This window comes from Geotrypetes seraphini, chromosome 18 (genome assembly GCF_902459505.1).
Source record: "Geotrypetes seraphini chromosome 18, aGeoSer1.1, whole genome shotgun sequence".
Taxonomy (NCBI): Eukaryota; Metazoa; Chordata; class Amphibia; order Gymnophiona; family Dermophiidae; genus Geotrypetes; species Geotrypetes seraphini.
The window spans coordinates 25,050,615-25,071,147 of NC_047101.1; the positions used below are offsets into that span (position 1 = coordinate 25,050,615).

At 43.9% G+C, this 20,533-nt stretch overlaps 1 protein-coding gene across 3 annotated transcripts in view; it reads left to right on the top strand.

Moving 5' to 3' along the window:
- RNF130 (ring finger protein 130) overlaps nt 1–20,533 on the top strand; it is a 210,816-nt gene that overhangs the window by 152,005 nt on the left and 38,278 nt on the right. For all 3 annotated transcript variants that reach the window (XM_033927584.1, XM_033927585.1, XM_033927583.1), the window contains exon 6: nt 20,070–20,166. In XM_033927584.1, the coding sequence (XP_033783475.1) occupies nt 20,070–20,166 (97 nt within the window). The remainder of the gene's footprint in view (nt 1–20,069; nt 20,167–20,533) is intronic.

The following is a 20,533-nucleotide window of genomic DNA, read 5'->3' on the forward strand; positions in this document are numbered from 1 at the left end:
TGCTGCACCCCTGAACCACCAAGGATTGGCAGAGGAGGTATGACGGATAGGGCAGGGAGGGGGGATAGGGTGAAGAGCCTGGGAGGGAGGAGGGCTGGGTGCAGAATCTGACAGGAGAGGGGGGGACTGGGTACAGAGTCTGACAAGGGAGGAAAGGAGGGAAGAAAGGGGACTGGGTGCAGAGCCTGACAGGGGATGGAGGAAAGGGAGGCTGGGTGCAGAGCCTGACAGGGCAGGGCAGTGCACTTGAATATTAAGCCACCTGACTTGTATTCAAGTCAACCATTTTACCTCCTTTTGGGGGGGGAAAATGGGGGTCTCGACTTATATTCAGATCAACTTATATTCAAGTATTTACAGTAATTAACTTCTTTGCCCTTAATTTAGGGAAATGGACAGAAATTAAAATCAGGTTCAATCATTTTACAGTGCTCTGGAAACTGCGCACCATAAAAAAATACTTTGACGACTCCTCTTTCCGCCTTTTGGTACAGTCCTCCGTTCTCAGTGTACTAGACTATTGCAATGTCATTTATTTGAGCTCCACGAAGAAAACCATGAGGAAACTAAAATTGATCCAGAACACTGCCGTCCGCCTCATATTCGGCCTGAACAAATGGGACCACATCACGCCTTTCTACCACCAGGCTGCATTGGCTCCCTTTCGAATCTAGAGTCCTATTCAAATTCGCCTGCTTCTGCTGCAAAACAGTTTTTGGCCTATTACCTAGTTACCTCAATCACCATTTCACTCTGAATCTCACCAACAAGAAATCCCGCAGAATCCAGCTGTTCGTCTTCCCATCCCTAAAATTATGTCATTTCAAAAGGTTTCTCGACAAAACCTTTGCTTACCAGGCAGCTAAGCTGAACCCTTGGCTTGCCCAAATGATACTCGAGGCCCCCTCTTACCTTAGTTTTAGAAAACTTCTCAAAACGCACCTCTTCCGCGAACAGGGCTTTTAATCCCCCTTGCCCCCTGCTTCTCCCCTTTCCCACTCTCCCCCCGTTCCTTCTGCTCCCCCTCCTCCCCCCCCTCTCCCCACTTGGTCTATCTCTCGTTATCGCTTACCTTACAACCCTGCTTTCTGTCTTACCGTTACCTCTGCTAAATCTCAGTTAAAGAGTTCCCCACGCCCCCCTCTTCATTGCCTGCAATTTGGTTAAAATTTTGTAAATCCGTGTGTCACTGCGGACCTTAATTAATGGATGTGAACCGCCTAGAACTTTTTGGGTATGGCGGTATACAAGAATAAAAATTATTATTATTAATTATTATTTGGGAACATCTCGGTACCTTATTGGGTTCATATAGCTTTCTGGATTTATCTGGAGATATTCTTTGATTTTGTGTATTCTTATGGAGTTTGGGCCTGCTCAAGGCTAACCTGTGTGAAAACTGAAACTGGCATGCCTCCTCCCACTGTTCAGGAACAATTTCATTCATGTTCCTTCTCTTCAAGGTTCTCTCCTTTCCTCCTCTCCTTCCCCTCTCCCTCGGTGACAAATTTCAGATTCTACAACCCCCTAAGTACTTTTGGTGACATCACCTCATACCTGCCCCATAAAGGTCAGACAGCCCAATGAAGTCCTCCTCTCTGTCCACTTATAGATATATTCCATGTCTCTTCAGTTCTTCCTATCTCACTCCCTCCTAGACCTATCTAACTCCCTCCTTGCCCTCAGGTCTCCATCTCCAGAAATCTGCTTCCCTCGTGCTTCCCACCCTAGTTATGTTCTAGGTCAGATAGAGGAAATGGAGAAGCAAGAGCCAAGATGGACGATGTACATGACCATAAAAGGAGTGACCTAGTGGTTAGAGCAGCTGCTTCAGCACCCTGAGGTTTTGACTCACAACTTGTGACTCTGAGCAAGTCACTTAACGCTTCATTACCCCAGGAACAAAATAAGTACCCATCTAAAATATGTAAACTACTTTGATTGTAATCACACAGAAAAGTGGTACAGTACTGCCCTGGTCATTCACAGTTGGCGATTCGCGGTCCCGGTCATTCGCAGTATTTTCTGACTGCGAATGACCAGGCAGGAGAGGGCAGCAGGAGAGAGCAGCCGGAGCGCCGGCGAGTGAAGGAAATCATTCACGGTATGCTCCGACCGCCTCTTCCTCCACTAAAGTTGGGCCTTACCAATCAGGAGCTGCTTTGGCACGTAGCTCCTGATTGGTGAGGCCCGACTTTAGTGGAGGAATGGCGGTCAGAGCATACCGCGAGTGATTTCCTTCACTCGCTGGCGCTCTTGCTGCTCTCTTCTGCCTCTCCGACTGCCCTCTCCTGTCTCCCTCGCTAAAAAATGTATTCGCGGTTTTTCAACATTCGCGGGGGTTCCTGGAACGGAACCCCCGCGAATATCGGTGGAGTACTGTATATCAACTCTCGCTTTACACACAAATCCTGCATCCCTTCCCGTTTGTGTTAATTACTTTATTTTAACTAGTCCATTGACTTTCTAAGTCACTTAATTCCGGTATCTTTACTGTAGAGATGTGCTTGCTCCCCAGTGGTAAATTGTATTGACTGTGGAGCACATTCAAGTTCATCCATTTTGAGTCTTTAATCGGATGGTGGATGGTCCATGTGTCACAGTCTTGTCAGATTTTCTGTATTTTGTTGTTATTTCATAATGGTGTGAGCAACCCGCCCCTAACCTCTATTTCCACCTCAGCAAGATTATTCTGCCACCCTGAATGTGCCCCCCACTTGACGTACAGGCAGAACTATAACCCCCTCTTTTACAAAGGCGCGCTAAGCGTTTTAGCGCATGCTAAATCAACGTGTGCGCTAAACGCTAACGTGTGCATGTTATTATCCTGTGGACGTGTTAGCGGTTAGCGCGCGCGTTGGTTTAGCGTGCGCTAAAACGCGTAGCGCACCTTTGTAAAAGAGGGCCTAAGTCTCGAGGCGCAACCTCGGTGCGAAACTAAGCTAGATCTTATCTCCCTACTCCATGTGCCCAAACCATAAATGCCAAAATCTGTCCTGTACTCCAAATGTATTGCAATTCTAGCTGCTTTACATATAGGGCCTATCGGTTGCCATGCTGCTGTGCTCAGCCCCCAAATTTTGTATTCTCCTCTCCATACAGTTCATAAGAATTATCCCTCTGCTGCTGTTCGTCCCTTTAATCTGCTGTTCTGAATTTGCATCCTTGTTGCCCATCGTTTGCCAGTCCCCAAACATAAGCATAGGAATTTCTGCTACTGCTCTTCATCCTTTTAACTTGTCTGTTATATGTTTCTATTCGAGGAAGTGCTTAGGGGGGAAGGGTCCTTAGAGTGGGCAGACATGTTGGGCCGGTGGCCCTTTTCTGCTGTCATGTTATATATGGTTCTATCTACAGTATGTGAAGTTCTAATCTTGGTGCTAAACCTTCTACTGTGTATGTAAACTTGCAACCCGTTATGGGCTCTTCGGGGAGGACGGGCTAGAAATTCAACTAAATAATTAATAATTTTTTGGGTATTCTTTCTCTTTCATTGTGACACACATGTTTGTGCTTAGTTTTTGGTTATATTGTCCAAACTAGTCTTATAGCCCATTACATTAACGGGTGCTAGAATATATGTGTGTGTGTATCTTGTCTTTCTTTCTTTCTCTCTCTCTCTCTCTCCTTAGCCGCTTTCTGTATTTCTGTCTTTCTTTCTTTCTTTCTGTCTTTCTTTTTCCTCGGCTGTCCACCACCACTCCTTGCCTGCTCCCCCTGTCCATTCTCCCTTCCTTTTACCTCCCCTGTGTCCACCACCACCCTTTCACTGCTCCCCTTATCCAGCAGCAGCTCTTCTCCCTTTTTTATCTCCCCCCTGTCCAGCAGCACCTCTTTCCTGCTCTCCCTGTCCAGCAGTAGGCCTCCCTTCCTTTTTCTGCCCCCCTCTGTCCATCAGCACCTCTGTCCTGCTCCCCCTGTCCAGCAGTAGGCCTCCCTTCCTTTTTCTGCCCCCCTTGTCCATCAGCATCTCTTTCCTGTTCCCCGTGTCCATCAGTAGGCTTCCCTTCCTTTTTCTGCCCCCCCCTTCCATCAGCACCTCTTTCCTGCGGTTCATAGACAAAACCGCCGAAGACAAAGGCGCGCGCCGACAACTGAGTGCAAGACGAAAGCACGCGCCGAAGAAAAAGAGTGTTTTTAGGGGCTCCGATGGGGGTTTATGTTGGGGAAACCCCCCACTTTACTTAATACAGATCGTGGCGGCATTGTGGGGGGTTTGGGGGGTTGTAACCCCCTCATTATTCTGGAAACTTAACTGTTTCCCTGTTTTTTAGGGAAAAAGTGAAATTTTCAGTAAAATGTGGGGGATTACAACCTCCCAAACCCCCACAACGCCCCCACAACGTGGCGCGATCTGTATAAAGTAAAGTGGGGGGTTCCCCCCCACACCCCCTGTTGGAGTCTTTTAAAACAGTCATTTTCTTCGGCGCGCGGCTCCACATTGCGCTCAGTTGTCTGCGCTTTTGACCTGATACCCTTTCCTGCTCCCCCTGTCCAGCAGTAGGCCTCTCTTCCTTTTTCTGCCCCCCCTGTCCATCAGCACCTCTTTCCTGCTCCCCCTGTCTGGCATTAGGCCTCCCTTCCTTTTTCTGCCCCCCTGTCCAGCAGCACCCCTTACCTCCGTTCGTGTCTGCCCTCCGCCAAAGCCTCAAGCCGCCGCACACGCCTGAAGCCAACAGCCGCCTTAATGTTTCCGCCATCCCTGCCACCGCCGCTGCTTGAGAGGCCCACGGGACCGAAGGCGGTCAGCGTGTCTGGGGCTCAGGAGGAAGAGTCCCGGTGTCGCGCATGCGTACTCCTGCCAACCACGGAACTACAGATCAGGGATCAGGGAACACGCCGGTAAGAGTGCTCATGTGCGCTTAGCATTTTATTATAATAGATAAAGTTGGGTCATCTGTGGTATCTGTGTCCTTCTACTGCATCAGCTGTTCGGTAGCACATCATCACCGTCCAAGTACACAACATACAGATCAGACATTTCTTGCGTGTCTTTTATAACCACTACTTTTTGGGACCCCTGAGGAAGAGAGTTTGTTTGAAACACGGACCGTTTTTTACATAAAGTGGTTCATCTGTACGCAACAATCTGTTTGTTTAAAATAAACTTTGCCTGCATCTTGTGTATCTGTCTGTAGTATTTTTCTTTAGAAATAGAAATAGAAATAGACGGCAGATAAGGGCCACAGCCCATCAAGTCTGCCCACTCCAATGACCCTCCCTATCTATCTTTGCGGATAGATCCCACATGTCTGTCCCATCTGGCCTTAAAATCTGGCACGCTGCTGGCCTCAATAACCTAAAGTGGAAGACTATTCCAGCGATCAACCACCCTCTCGGTGAAGAAGAACTTCCTAGTGTCACCGTGCAGTTTCCAGCCCTGATTTTTCACTGATGCCCCCTTGTTGCCGTGGGACCCTTGAAAAAGAAGATATCCTCTTCCCCCTTGATGCGACCTGTGAGGTACTTGAATGTCTCGATCATATCTCCCCTCTCTCTACGTTCCTCGAGTGAGTAGAGCTGCAACTTCCCTAACCGCTCCTCGTATGGGAGCTCCTTGAGTCCCGAGACCATCCTGGTGGCCATTCTCTGGACCGATTCCAGTCTCAGCACATCTTTGCGGTAATGTGGCCTCCAAAATTGCACACAGTACTCCAGGTGCGGTCTCACCATGGATCTATACAGTGGCATAATGACTTCAGGTTTACGGCTGACGAAACTCCTGCGTATGCAACCTATGATTTGCCTTGCTTTGGATGAAGCTTGCTCTACTTGATTTGCAGACTTCATGTCATCCCTGACAATCACCCCTAAGTCTCTTTCTGCTTCAGTTTTTGTCAAGATCTCGCCATTTAGGGTGTAAATCCTGCATGGATTTCGGCTTCCCAGGTGCATGACTTTGCATTTTTTGGCATTGAAACTGAGTTGGCTTATCGTATTTACTACGGTACATAGACTAAACTGTGCAAGACAATCACACGCAGGACGCCAGCGCGCTGGATTTAAACACTATTTTAAAGCGCTCTGAGGGGGTGTGGGGGGAATCACCCACTTTACTTAGAATTGTTTTTGCTCCTGTTGGGGGGGAACCCCCATTATAGAGGAAACAGCCTTTCTCCCTCTTTTTTTCTTCTGTAATGGATGGGGTTCACCCCCCCCCCCCCACGTGAACAGGAGCGCCAACAGTTCTAAGTAAAGGGGGGGAACCCTCAGAGCACTTTAAAATAGTGTTTAAATCCAGCGTGCAGATGTTCTGCGCGCAATTGTCTGCCTGGCATGGTCCGCGCGCGATTTTGACTCGTCGCCGTTTACTGCAGATTTGTTGAATTTCCTCTTTGTCCTCGTTTTTATCTGTGTCCATGAGCCTCAGTGATCCTTGTCAGATTAAGGACTGATGATATTCATAAAAAAGCCGTCATTTGATTTAGTGCTTTTGAGTTTTATGATGGCTATGCGAGGTGGTTTGCTTTTCCAGAGGAAATTGGAGAGAATTTGCTCTATTGAATGATACATTTTCCGGTGTAGTAGGAAAGGAAGCATACTAAGTATGTCATTAATTTTAGGTTGAATCATCATTTTTTTTTTTCCAAGAAATTTTATTGAAATTTTTAGGTAAAACAAAGAAAGAAAATTATACAAACACTTTGCAGATATCAGCATTAGGAAGTAATACATGAATTACAGCACAGAAATAACAGGAATATGTAGGATGTAATATTGCTATTATAAAGACTTAGGCCCTGTTTTACTAAGCTGCGCTAACCGATTAGCGCATGCCAATCGAATTAGCACGCGCTAAACGCTAACGCGAGCATGTTAGTCTATGGATGCATTAGCGTGTGCCCTAATCGATTAGCACACCTTAGTAAAATAGGGGGTTAAGGTCCTTTTAATAAGGCGCGCTAGTGCGCCTTAGTGTGCGCTAAGTGCTAACCCGTGGCAATGCGTTCATAGGAGATAATGGACGCGTTAGCATTTAGCACGCGCTAAGACGCACTAGCGCGCCTTAGTAAAAAGGACCCCTTAATCTCAAGGGACAGTAGATTGTAAATATAGCTATAGTGGAGAGGAAACCAACATTTGTTTGCTGAATGCAAGTGACCTATACGTCATTTTTAGAGTATTTAGTCTGCCCCTCCATGTTAATGTTAGCGGTAACCATTTTTGAGTTAATTATTTGGTGATTTTAATGATGTAATCTGAATTATATTGTGAAGTTTCTTCTAATGTAGGGCCAAAGTATATGCCTAGATATTTGATCTTAGTTGGTATTCACAAGACTCTGGTTCAGTTTCCTGCTTGATTTCATGGCAGTTCAAGGGCATGATCTCAGATTTGGAAGTATTTAATTTAATTCCTGATATCTGGGCTTAGCTATTTATAAACCTCAGGACTCAGTTGAGGCGTATACCGTATATGCTTGAATAAAAGCCGAGATTTTTGGCTCCAAAATGGGGGGTCTCGGCTTATATTTGGGTCAATGTCTACCTGTCGTCGTCCCCTTTCCAAACCTGTTGCACGCCTCCGCTGCACCTGCCGTAACACTTGGTGGGCCAGCGGTGGGCCGAGACAGGAGGGATCCCTCCTGTCCTGGCCAACAGTGACAATTTTTACCTCCCTCTCGCCTCCCCCACGTACCTTTCAATTTCCTGGTTGGCCAGCGGTGGGCCAGAACAGAAGCGATCTTGCCATTTTGTTAAACAAAATGTTTTGTTTGGGGTTTTATACGTCTTCACCAGTATATACAGTATATATATATGTTGTTTCCTCTTTCAACTTGTCAAATATTCTGACACTCCCATGCACTTAAATGCACTTGGTCTTCTCGAAAGTGTTCTGTGCAGTTGATTTCCCGTGACAGGCAGTTTGTAGACTAGACGCATATTTCCTTGTTAGGTTTTCTGTGTTCCTGTTTTGGTTTTCAGCTATAGAGTAGATTTCCTTCTGCTGTCACACGATACATCCATATGCGTTATCTTTGGTTCTCTGTGGTTCAGGCCTGTGTTTTGGTTCCTGTTCCTTCTTTGGTAAACTGCTTTGATACAAACAATGAAGGATAGTATGTCAAGCTTGGAAAGTACATAAAGAAAGATCTTGAGAGTTAATATTTGGCCTGGTGCTCTTTTTCATGTCCTTTCTGTTTTGTGATTTTATCTCTGTTTGTTCATTAAAGACTCGGAGTCTTCTGCAGTTTTTTCTTTTGTTATTTGAGGCTTCTGAATCTAACATTTGCTAGGGATGAGCTGTCCTTTGCAAGAAACTTGGTAAGTGTCAAATGACCTGTTCCACATCATGGCATGTTATTTAACAAATGAAAACAAGCAGAAAAAAATGGACATTTCATCGTGTATGATGATCTTAAGATGGCCAAACATGCTGAACAGGTGACTGGACGGGCCTGGGTCAAGATTGGGTGAGCAGGGCTCGCCCAGCCCCACCCGCAGCTAGGCTCCTTCTGTAGGATTTTTTTCAAATTAATTTTTACTGTTCTTTGAAGCCCAATTTTGCATAGGTCATCTGGTTAGACAAAGGGTATCAAAGTTGAGGCATTTCCAGTTTGCAGAGCCTTTTGTAAAATACATATAGGAATAAATGGGCACTGTATGCATACAAATTTTTTCAAGTTTGAAGGACGTTATTACCAGCAAACATCTGGAGTTGCGATGGGGCAATTATGACCCTGCCGATTGCAAATTTATTTATGACTCAGTTTGAAGAGCAGTGGATCTTAACCCCTCTGTATGTGAATCAGACAAGTGGGATCCTTAGTCAATAGCAATGATAGAGGAAAGCGGATCACAGGAAGATGGACTTAAAAATGGTTTTATTAAAATTACCCAGCGTGGCCATGTTTTATCCACTTCAGGGCTGCTTCAGGGGTAAAAACTGAAACATCCTATAAAACACAGTTAAAATATGAGACTCCTGACATAATAACTTATACATTATAAACTTACTTGCTCCACTTCATCACTGACGCTGAAACCGTGGATTGAAGACAAAGTTTTATTTTATTTTTCTTTCCAGCTTATGATTTATCTTTAATCTTATCTATTGTTTTGCATTTTGTCTTTGTTTTGTTCTATTTCTATCATTTAAATTTCTCCAGAATTCTACTGTTCAACGTCTCCCCCTTCTGCTTCTATTCCTTTCTCTCCTCTCTTCTACCTCCCAAAGTATTTAGATCAATGCTGTCTTGTTAAAATGTTTATTTTATTTTTATTTTTCCTCTAACTCTACTTTTCACTTCTCTATTACCCTCCAGGTACTTTAGTTAGATTGTGAGCCTTCGGGACAGTAAGGGAATTTTTCAAGTACCTTTCCTATTTCTAATCTTAATGTATATTTTCTGTAAACCGCTTAGAACCTAACGGATGTAGCGGTATATAAGAAATAAATTACATTACATTACATTATACAAACAGTCTGCATATATTTCAGTAATCTAATTGAGGCATTATGCAAGCTTTCCCTACAGTTTAAAATGTTCCTTATGCAGATATTTCAGAAAAGAAATCAAAACCCTGCTTTTCAAAAAATTCATCCAAATATCTTAACCCCTCCTCTTTTACCTCCAGAAGATTCACCTACCTTCAGATAACCTTCCCCCAAATTACCCACCTTAACACCTTCCAATTAAACAAATACCATAAATAGATTGTAACCTACCCTCTCTAACTGAATTCCATATGTATTTTTCATACAGTTCTTCACTGTCAGTTTAATTTCCATCCTATAAGTTCACATAGAATTTTTCTTTTTTCAACCATCTTTATTTTCTCTTCTTTATTAATTTCCAGGTAGTTTAGTTAGATTGTGAGCCTTCGGGACAGTAAGGGAATTTTTTAAGTACCTTCTTACTTCTCATTTATAATCTTAATGTATATTTTCTACAAACCGCTTAGAACCTAACGGATGTAGCGGTATATAAGAAATAAATTACATTACATTACATTACATATTTCCTTATTTTGTGAAGTTTTTTTTAAAAAGGGTAAGGAACTTGTGTACCACTTTTTCTGTGTGTTTTATACATTCAAAGCATTTTGCATATTTTAGACAGGTACTTATTTTGTACCTGGGGCAATGAAGCGTTAAGTGACTTGCCCCAAGAAGCTGCAGTGGGAATCGAAGTCACAACCTCAAGGTGCTGAGGAATGTGCACTAAACCGGATTGGTAAGACCACATGACAGATAGGTGTACCCATAGATGAAACCTGGACTAGATTAACATAGATGGAGCCTAGGTGAGATTCACACTTGCATAACTGACAGTATTCTGCAAGTATTGGAAAGAATAATCCAAATCATAGATACCAGATGCTATGGTCCACCTTAGGGGTTAACGCCCCCCTCCCTCCCCCAAAAACAGATCTAGGTGTCATCATAGACAATACATTGAAACCTTCTTCCCAATGTGCGGTGGTGGCCAAAAAAGATGATAGGAATTATTAGACAAGGTATGGTAAATAAGACTAATGCCCTCTTTTACTAAGGTGTGCTAACCGATTAGCGCGCGCTAGTTGATTTGGCATGCACTAAACGCTAAAGCGTGCATGTTAGTCTACGGACGCATTCACATTTAGCGTGTGCTAATTTGATTAGCGAGCGCTAATCGGTTAACACACCTTAGTAAAAGAAGGGGGTAGGAATATTATAATGACTCTGTATTGCGCCGTGGTGTGACCTCACCTTCAGTACTGCAATCAATTCTGGTTGCTTTATTTCCAAAAAAATAGAGCGGAATTAGAAAAGGTTCAAAGAAGAGAGCGACCAAGAAGATTAAAGGGTATGGAACTCTTCTCATATGAGGAAAGAGTAAAGAGGTTAGGGCTCTTCAGCTTGGAAAAGAGACGACTGAGGGACGATATGATTGAACGCTACAAAATCCTTAGTGGTGTAGAATGGGTACAAGTGAATTGATTTTTTTTACTCCCATTAAAAATGACAAAAAACTAGGGAACACTCAAAGTTACAGGGAACTACTTTTAAGACCAATAAGAGAAAATATGTTTTCATTCAAAGAATAGTTAAGCTCTAGAACGCATTGTCAGAGGATGTGGTAAGAACGGTTAATGTAGCTGTTTTTGTGGTTTTTGTTGTTTTTTTTTAAAAGGGTTGGACAAGTTCCTGGAGGAAAAGTCCATAGTCTGCTATTGAGACCGTCATGGGAGAAGCCACTGCTTGCCCTTGATCGGTAGCAAGGAATGTTGCTACTACAGTCTGTGTTTCTATACCGGGCTAGTCTTATGTTCTTATCATCAGAACTAGGCACACACTCTTACGCTAGCTCTAGGGCTAGTGTAAATGCTCAAGCCTTACAAATAGGTGTGGATTTTCACTCTTATGCTAGTAATCTATAAAGGAAAGTAGCCGCCTACATTCTTTTGTTGACTAGGCTCTTACTTGGCTGAATTATCCTCTGTTCTCAGCCTACTGCTCTAACTCCTAGGATCACTGTTCTAAAATACATTAATAAGCAATAAAATACATTAATAAGCAATAACAGAATCAAAGGAATGAATTCTGAGGCAGAATCTTTTTTTTTTTTTTTTTTCAAAGAAGACCTAAGGAATTTATTCCCTCTAGCTCTGTGGGTATGGGATACATCTCTTCATAAAAGTGGTTAATAAATTTAAATAAATATTTGGTCCGTCAGACTAGTGGTGAGGGTAAGAGGTGCCGGAGGGGTGGTGCCTCCGCCTTCTTCTCCCCCCCCCCCCCCACTTGTTCGCTGCCTTCCCTTCCGCGCGCACACCTTCCCTTCCCCTCCCGCACCTCTTTGGCTCTCCCTCTGACATCACTTCCTGGTCCTGCAATCAGAAGTGACTTCAGAGGGTTGGTGATGCTGCTTGCGCCAGCGATGAGCCAAAGAAGTGCGGGAAGTTGGCGAGGAGGAGAGGAGCTGACACCCGATGAGGTCTACCCTTCCCCTCCCCCATTACTACGCCACTTCATCACGATGACCCCAAAAGAAAATTTAAACCTAAGTGCTATCAAAATTAACCAACCCAGAGGCATCTTAGCCCAGTCAAGGATGGATTGGCTTTTATGAGAGCATATGGCCTTTTGAGAAAAGTGACAAATACATGTTTTCTTTTCACAGACGCTCTTCATATTTTTAATGCGGGGCCCATTGCAGAGCTGTTCCGTGTTCCCAAGATTTTACATTAAAGGAAGCAATTGTTAAGTTATGTTTGTTTTGAGACACTATTGAGTTAAAGCACAGCTTTTTATCTCTTATGCATAGGAAGTGCCAGTGATAGCATCAAGCATTGATTGAGTGACCGCCTGAGTGGCGACAGGGTCTCAAATATGTATACATATGTTCTAGACCAGGGATCTCAAAGTCCCTCCTCGAGGGCCGCAATCCAGTCGGGTTTTCAGGATTTCCCCAATGAATATGCATTGAAAGCAGTGCATGCACATAGATCTCATGCATATTCATTGGGGAAATCCTGAAAACCCGACTGGATTGCGGCCCTCAAGGAGGGACTTTGAGACCCCTGTTCTAGACAGACACATAACAATTGAACTTGTAATGGTCTTCTATTTATACTAAAATCTTCCCATATCGCTATAATGATTTATTTATTTTAAATTGCCTAGGACACAGACTACACGTTACCTGTTCAATTGCAGTTCAAAGAGGTAACATGTAACCCAGACATCTTTTGCTTTATAAATTTATCTTTATCACCAGAGGAAACCTTTAATGTTTCGTAAATATTGTATCTATAGCACTTCTTGCCATCTAATCCCTGATTTAATTGGAATACAGTTTTGGTGATAGCTAGTCATTGAATGTCCATTCTTTACAGGGCTACATGGAGTCCCAAAGTCTGAGCTTCTGACCACATGATTAGATTATGTTCTAAATGTGCATCCCAGACCCGATACGGTTTCAGGTTTAGTCTTTGGAGCTACTGCAAAGAAAGAAGACAAGATGTTACCCACCAAAGCGGTGATCAGCTAATTATCTCAGCTGTTAGGACAGCACCATGGTTGAGAAGTAGCCCAGCGCTTTCAGAGGAAGAATGCACTAGAAAATTTTAGAGGCAAATAAATCATTAAAAATGACTTTTTGAATGGCCCACTAAGACATTCATTTTAGAAGCCTTGTTCATGTTTAAGACGTGCATAAGCTGGCACTTAATCTTTGATCTTGCATTTTAAAAAAACCCCATCTAATTCTCATTTTACAAAGCCAGGATATGCATGTTTCAAACCCAAGCACATGCAAATGGAAAAGGGGGTGTGGTCTCAGTGGAAAAGCGAGGGTAGGAGGCACCCGACGCTCGTAGAGTTCCTATGAGCGTCGGGAACAGCGCAGGCCATTCAGTGCGGCTCTCTGCGCTAAAAACTACTAGCGCAGTTTAATAGAAGAGGCCCAAAATGTATCTTTTTTTATCACAAGTTAAAAATAATCATCTAAAACAGACTCGGAGATTTCCTGCAGTTGAATTTGTTTAGTGCCCAGTTTTTTCCCCAAAAACATAAGAACATAAGCAGTGCCTCCGCCGGGTCAGAGCATAGGTCCATCCTGCCCAGCAGTCTGCTCCCGCGGCGGCCCAAAACAGGTCACGACCTGTCTGAATCACCAGAAGGGGCCCCCTTGCCACCTTGGTTTCCCATTGAAGTCTTATCTTCCCATCGAAGTCCTAACCCTCCGGTCTTGCACATGCACGACCTGGTTGGGTTTCTATACTTATTACCTGGTTAGCTTTCTATACTTGTGTTACATCCCAGCTCCTCCCTCAGTAAAGAATTGCTTTAGTAAAGAATACCATTGACACATTTGCATACAGCAGGGGTGTCAAAAGTCCCTCCTCAAGGGCCGCAATCCAGTTGGGTTTTCAGCATTTCCCCAATGAATATGCATGAGATATATTTGCACGCACTGCTTTCATGGTATGCTAATAGATCTCTTGCATATTCATTGGGGAAGTCCTGAATACCCGACTGGATTGCGGCCCTCGAGGAGGGACTTTGACACCCCTGGCGTACAATGAGTAGGAGTACACTTTGTCCGCTTGCTTTTAACTCTTCCTGATAACTCCTGCTTTGCCCATTACCTTTGTGACAGTAAATTAGATATTCTATAAATTGTGGGTAGAGTAATATGCTGAAGTTTGAGAGGATACCAAAGCTTCCTGTGAAAAGGAGACTAGCCTAATAGTCGTAAGATCCAAGCATATACATGAGAAAATAGTGGAGGTCACCAGGGGGACATCACCTCTCCTTCATTGTGGAAAATGGATTTCACAGTCACCCTATGCAACAGGGATGTGAAGTCAGAGTCTGAGTTGGAAGCAATTTTGGACTCCAGCTTCAAAAGAAAAACCCACAACAGTATAATGGTTGGTAAATTTAACTTTTTTTTTTTTTTTAATTTATTCAATTTTCTATACCGTTCTCCCAGGGGAACTCAAAACTGTTTACATGCATTTATTCAGGTACTCAAGCAGTTTTCCCTGTCTGGCCTGGTGGACTTACATTCTATCTAATGTACCTGGGGCAATGGGGGGATTAAGTGACTTGCTCAGGGTCACAAGGAGCAGTGTGGGTTTGAACCCACAACCTCAGGGTGCGGAGGCTGTAGTAGAGAATGACACGGTGGCGGTTACCCGTGGCTAGCCACGTACAGCCGCGGGTAACCCGCCGGAAAGGGGAAAGAAAAATAGCAGTCGCTGTGGGGGCGGGGACAAGGCCATTCACCGCCCCATGGAGCGGTGAATGGTCTTGTCTCCGCAGTGAGGCATCAAGGATCGCGCGGTCCCCACAGCCACCGCCCGCCCGCCCGTAGCATTTAGCCAGCTCCCTCCCTCCACCTCACCTTATATTCCAAGTTTGCCAGCTTCCTTTTTCCCGAGCCGCACGCACGGCTGCGCGAGTCAATCAATCTTCTCCTCTGACGCAACCGGAAACAGGAAGTCGCAGGAGAGGAGAAGTTTGATTGACTCGCGCAGCCGCGCTTGCACGGCTTTTTGAATGCATGCAGCTCGGGAAAAAGAAAGAAAGCCGGCAAACTCGGAATATAAGGTGAGGTGGAGGGAGGGTGGGGGCTGCTAGTCCTTTCATAGATCTGTAATACATAAATACTGTTTCGTTGTGGGTATTCTCCCCTCTTTAGCAGAACTGGTCTATCATTTTAAAATCATGTGTGGCACCAATGGCAAGAAAATATAATGATAAAATAGCAACTAATTTTGCCTATTTTTATATATTAAAAAAAGTACTACATTTGAAATGTATATCACCCAGTCCATAAGGTGAATGTCCATATTGCTGTCTGTTGTTCTGCTGAGCACTGGCATTGAAACAGCAAAATGCATTTATTGCATACTTGTCCTCTGTCGGAAACATTATGGCGGTATATTAGTTGTGTTGATAAAAATTTATAAACAAAGCCCTGCCAGCTGAACATCTCTTTCTCTAGTTCAGCAGCCAGAACTTTGATTTATAAGAACGGAATAAGCTAAATATTAGAGTACTAAGGCTTATATGGATGCTGCGGGGACGGTGACGGGGCGGTGAAGGGAACGGCGGTGACGGGGCGGTGCAGAGGATGGTGGGCCGGGGACGGGGCGGCGACGGGGACAGATTTTTTCCCCGTGTCATTCTCTAGGCTGTAGCTTTAATCTCTGCGCCACACTCTCCCCTTAGATATACAGTAAAACCTTGGTTTGCGAGCATAATTCGTTCCGGAAACATGCTTGTAATCCAAAGCACTCGTATATCAAAGCGAATTTCCCTATAAGAAATGATGGAAACTCAGACGATTCGTTCCACAACCCAAAATCTTTGAATAGAAAATACTGTTCTGTAGTACGTACTTGTACGGCAAGACCTCGCAGCTTCAGAGAGAGAAGAACCATTGGCTCAGTTGTGATGCGCGTATACTTATATTGCAAGACCTCGCAGCATCTTCGGTTCAGTTGCGATGACATGCCGCGCGTATACGTGCTCATATTGCAAGGCATCGCTCGTTTATCAAGTTAAAATTTAATAAAACATTTTGCTCGTCTTGCAAAACCAAGTTACTCGCAATCCAAGGTTTTACTTTACCTTTTTTGGTCTGGATCTGTAGTACTGGCAAATATAAGTTATATTTACCAGTACTTTAGATCCAGACCAAAAAAAAATGTAAAGCCTAATATCACTAGGAGCTGGAGTCGGAACCAGACAGTTGAAAAATAGAGGCGTCGGAGTGAAAGATTTGGTGTACCAACTCCACAGCCCTGCCACAAAACAAGCATTACGTCTTCTGTACGCCTTGATTTTTGCCTCTGAGTGTTTGGAAACCATCTGTTCTTTTCTACTTTGATTATCAATTTAAAAGAATCACTTTTTTGTTGAAGGTAGGGCTTATGATTTTTAAAGAATGTTTCATTATAGACACAGTGATAAAACACAGTTTTGTTTAACCTGAAGACAGGCTTTGGGCCTCTCTGTGGCAAGTCTCCTTCATGGGCTTCCTCTTGCTACAGTAACGGGAGCTGAAGAAACACAACCTATGTGATAATAATTTTATGTCTGGTTGAATTAAGTTAGCTGTGAATGCTAAGGCAGCAAGACAGCAGCTTTTCCAATAGGGTTTCCAAGAATGAATGACACAGCCTTTCCCTCTTTATCGTCCATCAGAAAAATGTTAGTTTGCAGCAGCAGATTGATGCTTCCGGTTTCAAGAGATTTTGTAATCCAATCTTCCTGGTGGGATGTTCTGTGAAATTATGGAACGTGTATGAATTAAAGTATTTATAATGAACCAACAGAAATCAATGACAACATATGATACGAGTACAATTGAAGCTGCATGCTCAGCATATTTTTCACAGGAATGTACAAGTATCCTTAGAAGCAGCATCTGGTAATGAGAGCTCAAAATTCAACATGTGAGCCAATCTTATCCTTCTCTGGAGGGGGGAAGAGCTCAATTTTATAACAGGTCACCTATCTAAGAAGTCCAAAAGGCACCCGTTTAAACCTCTTTTATAAAGACTCAATCAGACAATAATCTCACTAGATAAAAATAAATCTGATATATAATTGGACCTGAGAGTTGTCCCTCGAATATTCAGTTTTATTACCAAGGAGTATTCATCAGAATCTTCTTGAGTCCAGTTTTCTCGAATTTTAGTGGCCTAGTGGTTAGAGCGACAGCCTCAGCCCCCCTAAGGTTTTGGGTTCAAATCCCGTGCTGCTCTTTCTGACCCAGGGCAAGCCACTCAATCCTCTATTGCCCCAGGTATGCTAGATAGATTGTGAGACCACCGGGACCGATAGAGAAAAAATGATTGTAAACCGCGTAGATATAACCTTGATAGGCTGTATATAAATACCTAAAATAAATAAATAAATCTTCAAACCTCAAGCCATTTTTATTTCAAAATTTTAATAGAACTTAAATTCTCATCTTTTTATAGTCGTTCTGAGGTCTGTATCATAACGGTGAAAATGTGTACTTATAAGTTAGGCTTGAGTTCTTTTTTCAGAGCAAACAAACCAAAACTGCAGGCTTGTACACGATGCAGGCAAATTTTATTGTGACAAATAAATCGTATCTAAAAATCTTTTACCAGGCGAGGGACCCAACACGGTCCGTGTTTCGGACAACCTTCATCAGGGGTCCATGGTGATAAAGGAAAAAAGAAAAAATGTCACAAAAGAAAGCTGGAAAAATAACGTTTGATGACACGCCGAAAGTCGCCAAAGTACTGTAAATATCCGCCAAAGTAAAAAACTTACAGGTTTTTAGATACGATTTATTTGTCACAATAAAATTTGCCTGCATCATGTACAAGCCTGCAGTTTTGGTTTGTTTGCTCTGGTCTGTTTTTTCACTGCAGACGAAGTTGGACCCCTTGTTCTCTCTGGTTTTGTTGCCTTGAGTTCTTTTTTGCCATGGAAATAGAAGGAACTGATTTGCCTAGCCCAGAAGGCATGGAAATAAGCTGACAGCCATTGTTAAAGGAGGGTGGGGGGGGTTGTATGAAAGGAAATTGGGTACAGGATTATTGTGGGAAAAGTGAAGTTTTGTTTGAACTTTAAAGCATAAGCCACAGGCAGCCATTTTGAGATCTGGGGAGGGGGATTTTTCCAAGCTGATCCATTGAGGGAAAAATTATTGGAGAAGATCCCACCCTTGGATTAAGCCTAACCCCAAGGGAGTTTTGCCTGGCAGAAGAAAAGCTTTCATTTTGTTGGAATAAGGCTTTTATATTCTGGCATATTTTTAGGCTTGGACTGCAATTGTTTGGTTTGGTTTGTGAATGCTGGACTGAAACACAAGGTGATACAAACCTGAGCATACACTTGTTTTCATGCTGGTGAAACAATAAGAAAATTGCACCCAAAGTTTGGAACTCTTATTATTAAAGCAGTACCAAGCTACCAAACAACCTTGCAAACCACTTGTCCAAGGTTTGGATAGGCTGGGGCTCTTCTCTCTGGAAAAAAGGAGGCTCAGGGGAGATATGATAGAGACCTTCAAGATCATGAGGGGCATAGAGAGGGTGGATAGGGACAGATTCTTCAGACTGAAGGGGACAACAGGTACGAGGGGGCATTCGGAGAAACTGAAGGGAGATAGGTTCAAAACAAATGCAAGGAAGTTTTTCTTCACCCAAAGGGTCGTGGACACTTGGAATGCGCTACCGGAGGAAGTGATCAGGCAGAGTATGGTACAGGGATTCAAACAGGGATTGGACGGATTCCTGAGGGATAAAGGGATCGTGGGATACTGAGGGAGGAGCTGGGATGTAACACAAGTATAGAAAGCTAACCAGGTAATAAGTATAGAAACCCAACCAGGTCGTGCATGTGCAAGACCGGAGGGTTAGGACTTCGATGGGAAGATAGGACTCAATGGGAAACCAAGGTGGCAAGGGGGCCCCTTCTGGTGATTCAGACAGGTCGTGACCTGTTTGGGCCGCCGCGGGAGCGGACTGCCGGGCAGGATGGACCTATGGTCTGACCCGGCGGAGGCACTGCTTATGTTCTTATGTATGCACTGGGTTAGGTCACTTGCTGAGCCCAGCTTGGCCGCGCCCGGTCACAATATGCATATATGCCATTATTCTAAAGCAGGGGTTCTCAACCCAGTCCTCTTGATACACCCAGCCATTCAGGTTTTCTGGATATCCAAAGTGAACATGCAAGAGATAAATTTGCATGTACTGCCTCCATTTTATGAACATTTACTTAATGCATAGTCTTCATAGTATCCTGAAAACCTGACTGGCTAGGTGTGTTCCAAGGCCTAGGTTGTGAACATAAGAAATGGCTTCACCGGATCAGACTCTAGGTCCATCCAGTCCGGCGACCCGCACCCGCGGAGGCCAAGCCAGGTGTTCCCTGCTGAGAAACCTTGTTTACTCGTATCCCCCAATGTGATTTGCAAGAAGGTGTGCATCCAACTTGCTCTTGAAACCCAGAATGCTGGTCTCCATCACGACCTCCTCAGGGAGAGCGTTCAAGCGTCCACCACTCGTGCGAAACAGAACTTCCTAATATTTGTCCTGGGCCTGGTGCCCCTCAGTTTCAGTCCATGACCTCTTGTCCAAGTCACATTTGACAATGTGAATAACGATGTTTCTTGCTCTATTTTGTCAAATCCTTTTAGTATTTTAAAAGTCTCTATCATGTCTCCTCGCAGTCTTCTCTTCTCGAGTGTGAACAATCCCAGTTTTCCGAGGCGTTCTGTGTAGCTCAAATTCTCGATACCTTTAACTAGCTTCGTAGCTCGCCTTTGCACCCTCTCCAGTAGGGTTATATCCTTCTTTATAACCCCTGTTCTAATAAATTACATGCAAAATAAGTGTGCATTTGTTAGCACATTCTTTAGCACATTCTTTAGCACATTCCTTAGCACATTCCCTGTGAGAATAACATCTATCCAGTGAAAAAAGTCCCAAACTAGAAATTTTTGTGTTTCTTTTAGGACTACATAAATTCTGCAGACTTGTCATTTCTCTGAATGCTTCTTTCATTTCCTTGGGCTGGAGCATTTCTTTCTAAATTTCCTACTGCAAGGATTAACTGGTACTGTTACATCTTCTCTTATGCAGGCATGTTTTCCACAAATCCTGCGTTGACCCCTGGCTCAGCGAGCACTGCACCTGTCCGATGTGCAAACTCAATATTCTGAAGGCCTTGGGGATTGTGGTAAGTTTCAATGCGCTTGCGCAGCAGCCTGCAACAGATGGACTGGGGATATCAATGTCCCCTCACAAGGCTGAATAAATTTCCCCGCTTTTACACTTCAAAGTGGCCTAATGGTCACTAGGAGACGGATAACGCCGAGCTCCGAGGCCTCTGTTAAATTAAAAAATAAAAATTTCCATTGTGATCCATTGCCCCAGATTCAAAATTTAGGGCTCCTTTTACTGAGCTGCGTTAGGGCATTAACGCACAGAATAGCGCGCGCTACAGTGCCCCGCGTGCAAGATGCTAATGCCAGCATTGAGCTGGCGTTAGTTCTAGCCGCGTAGCGCGGGGTTAGCGCGCGCTTATCTGCGTGCGCTAAAAACGC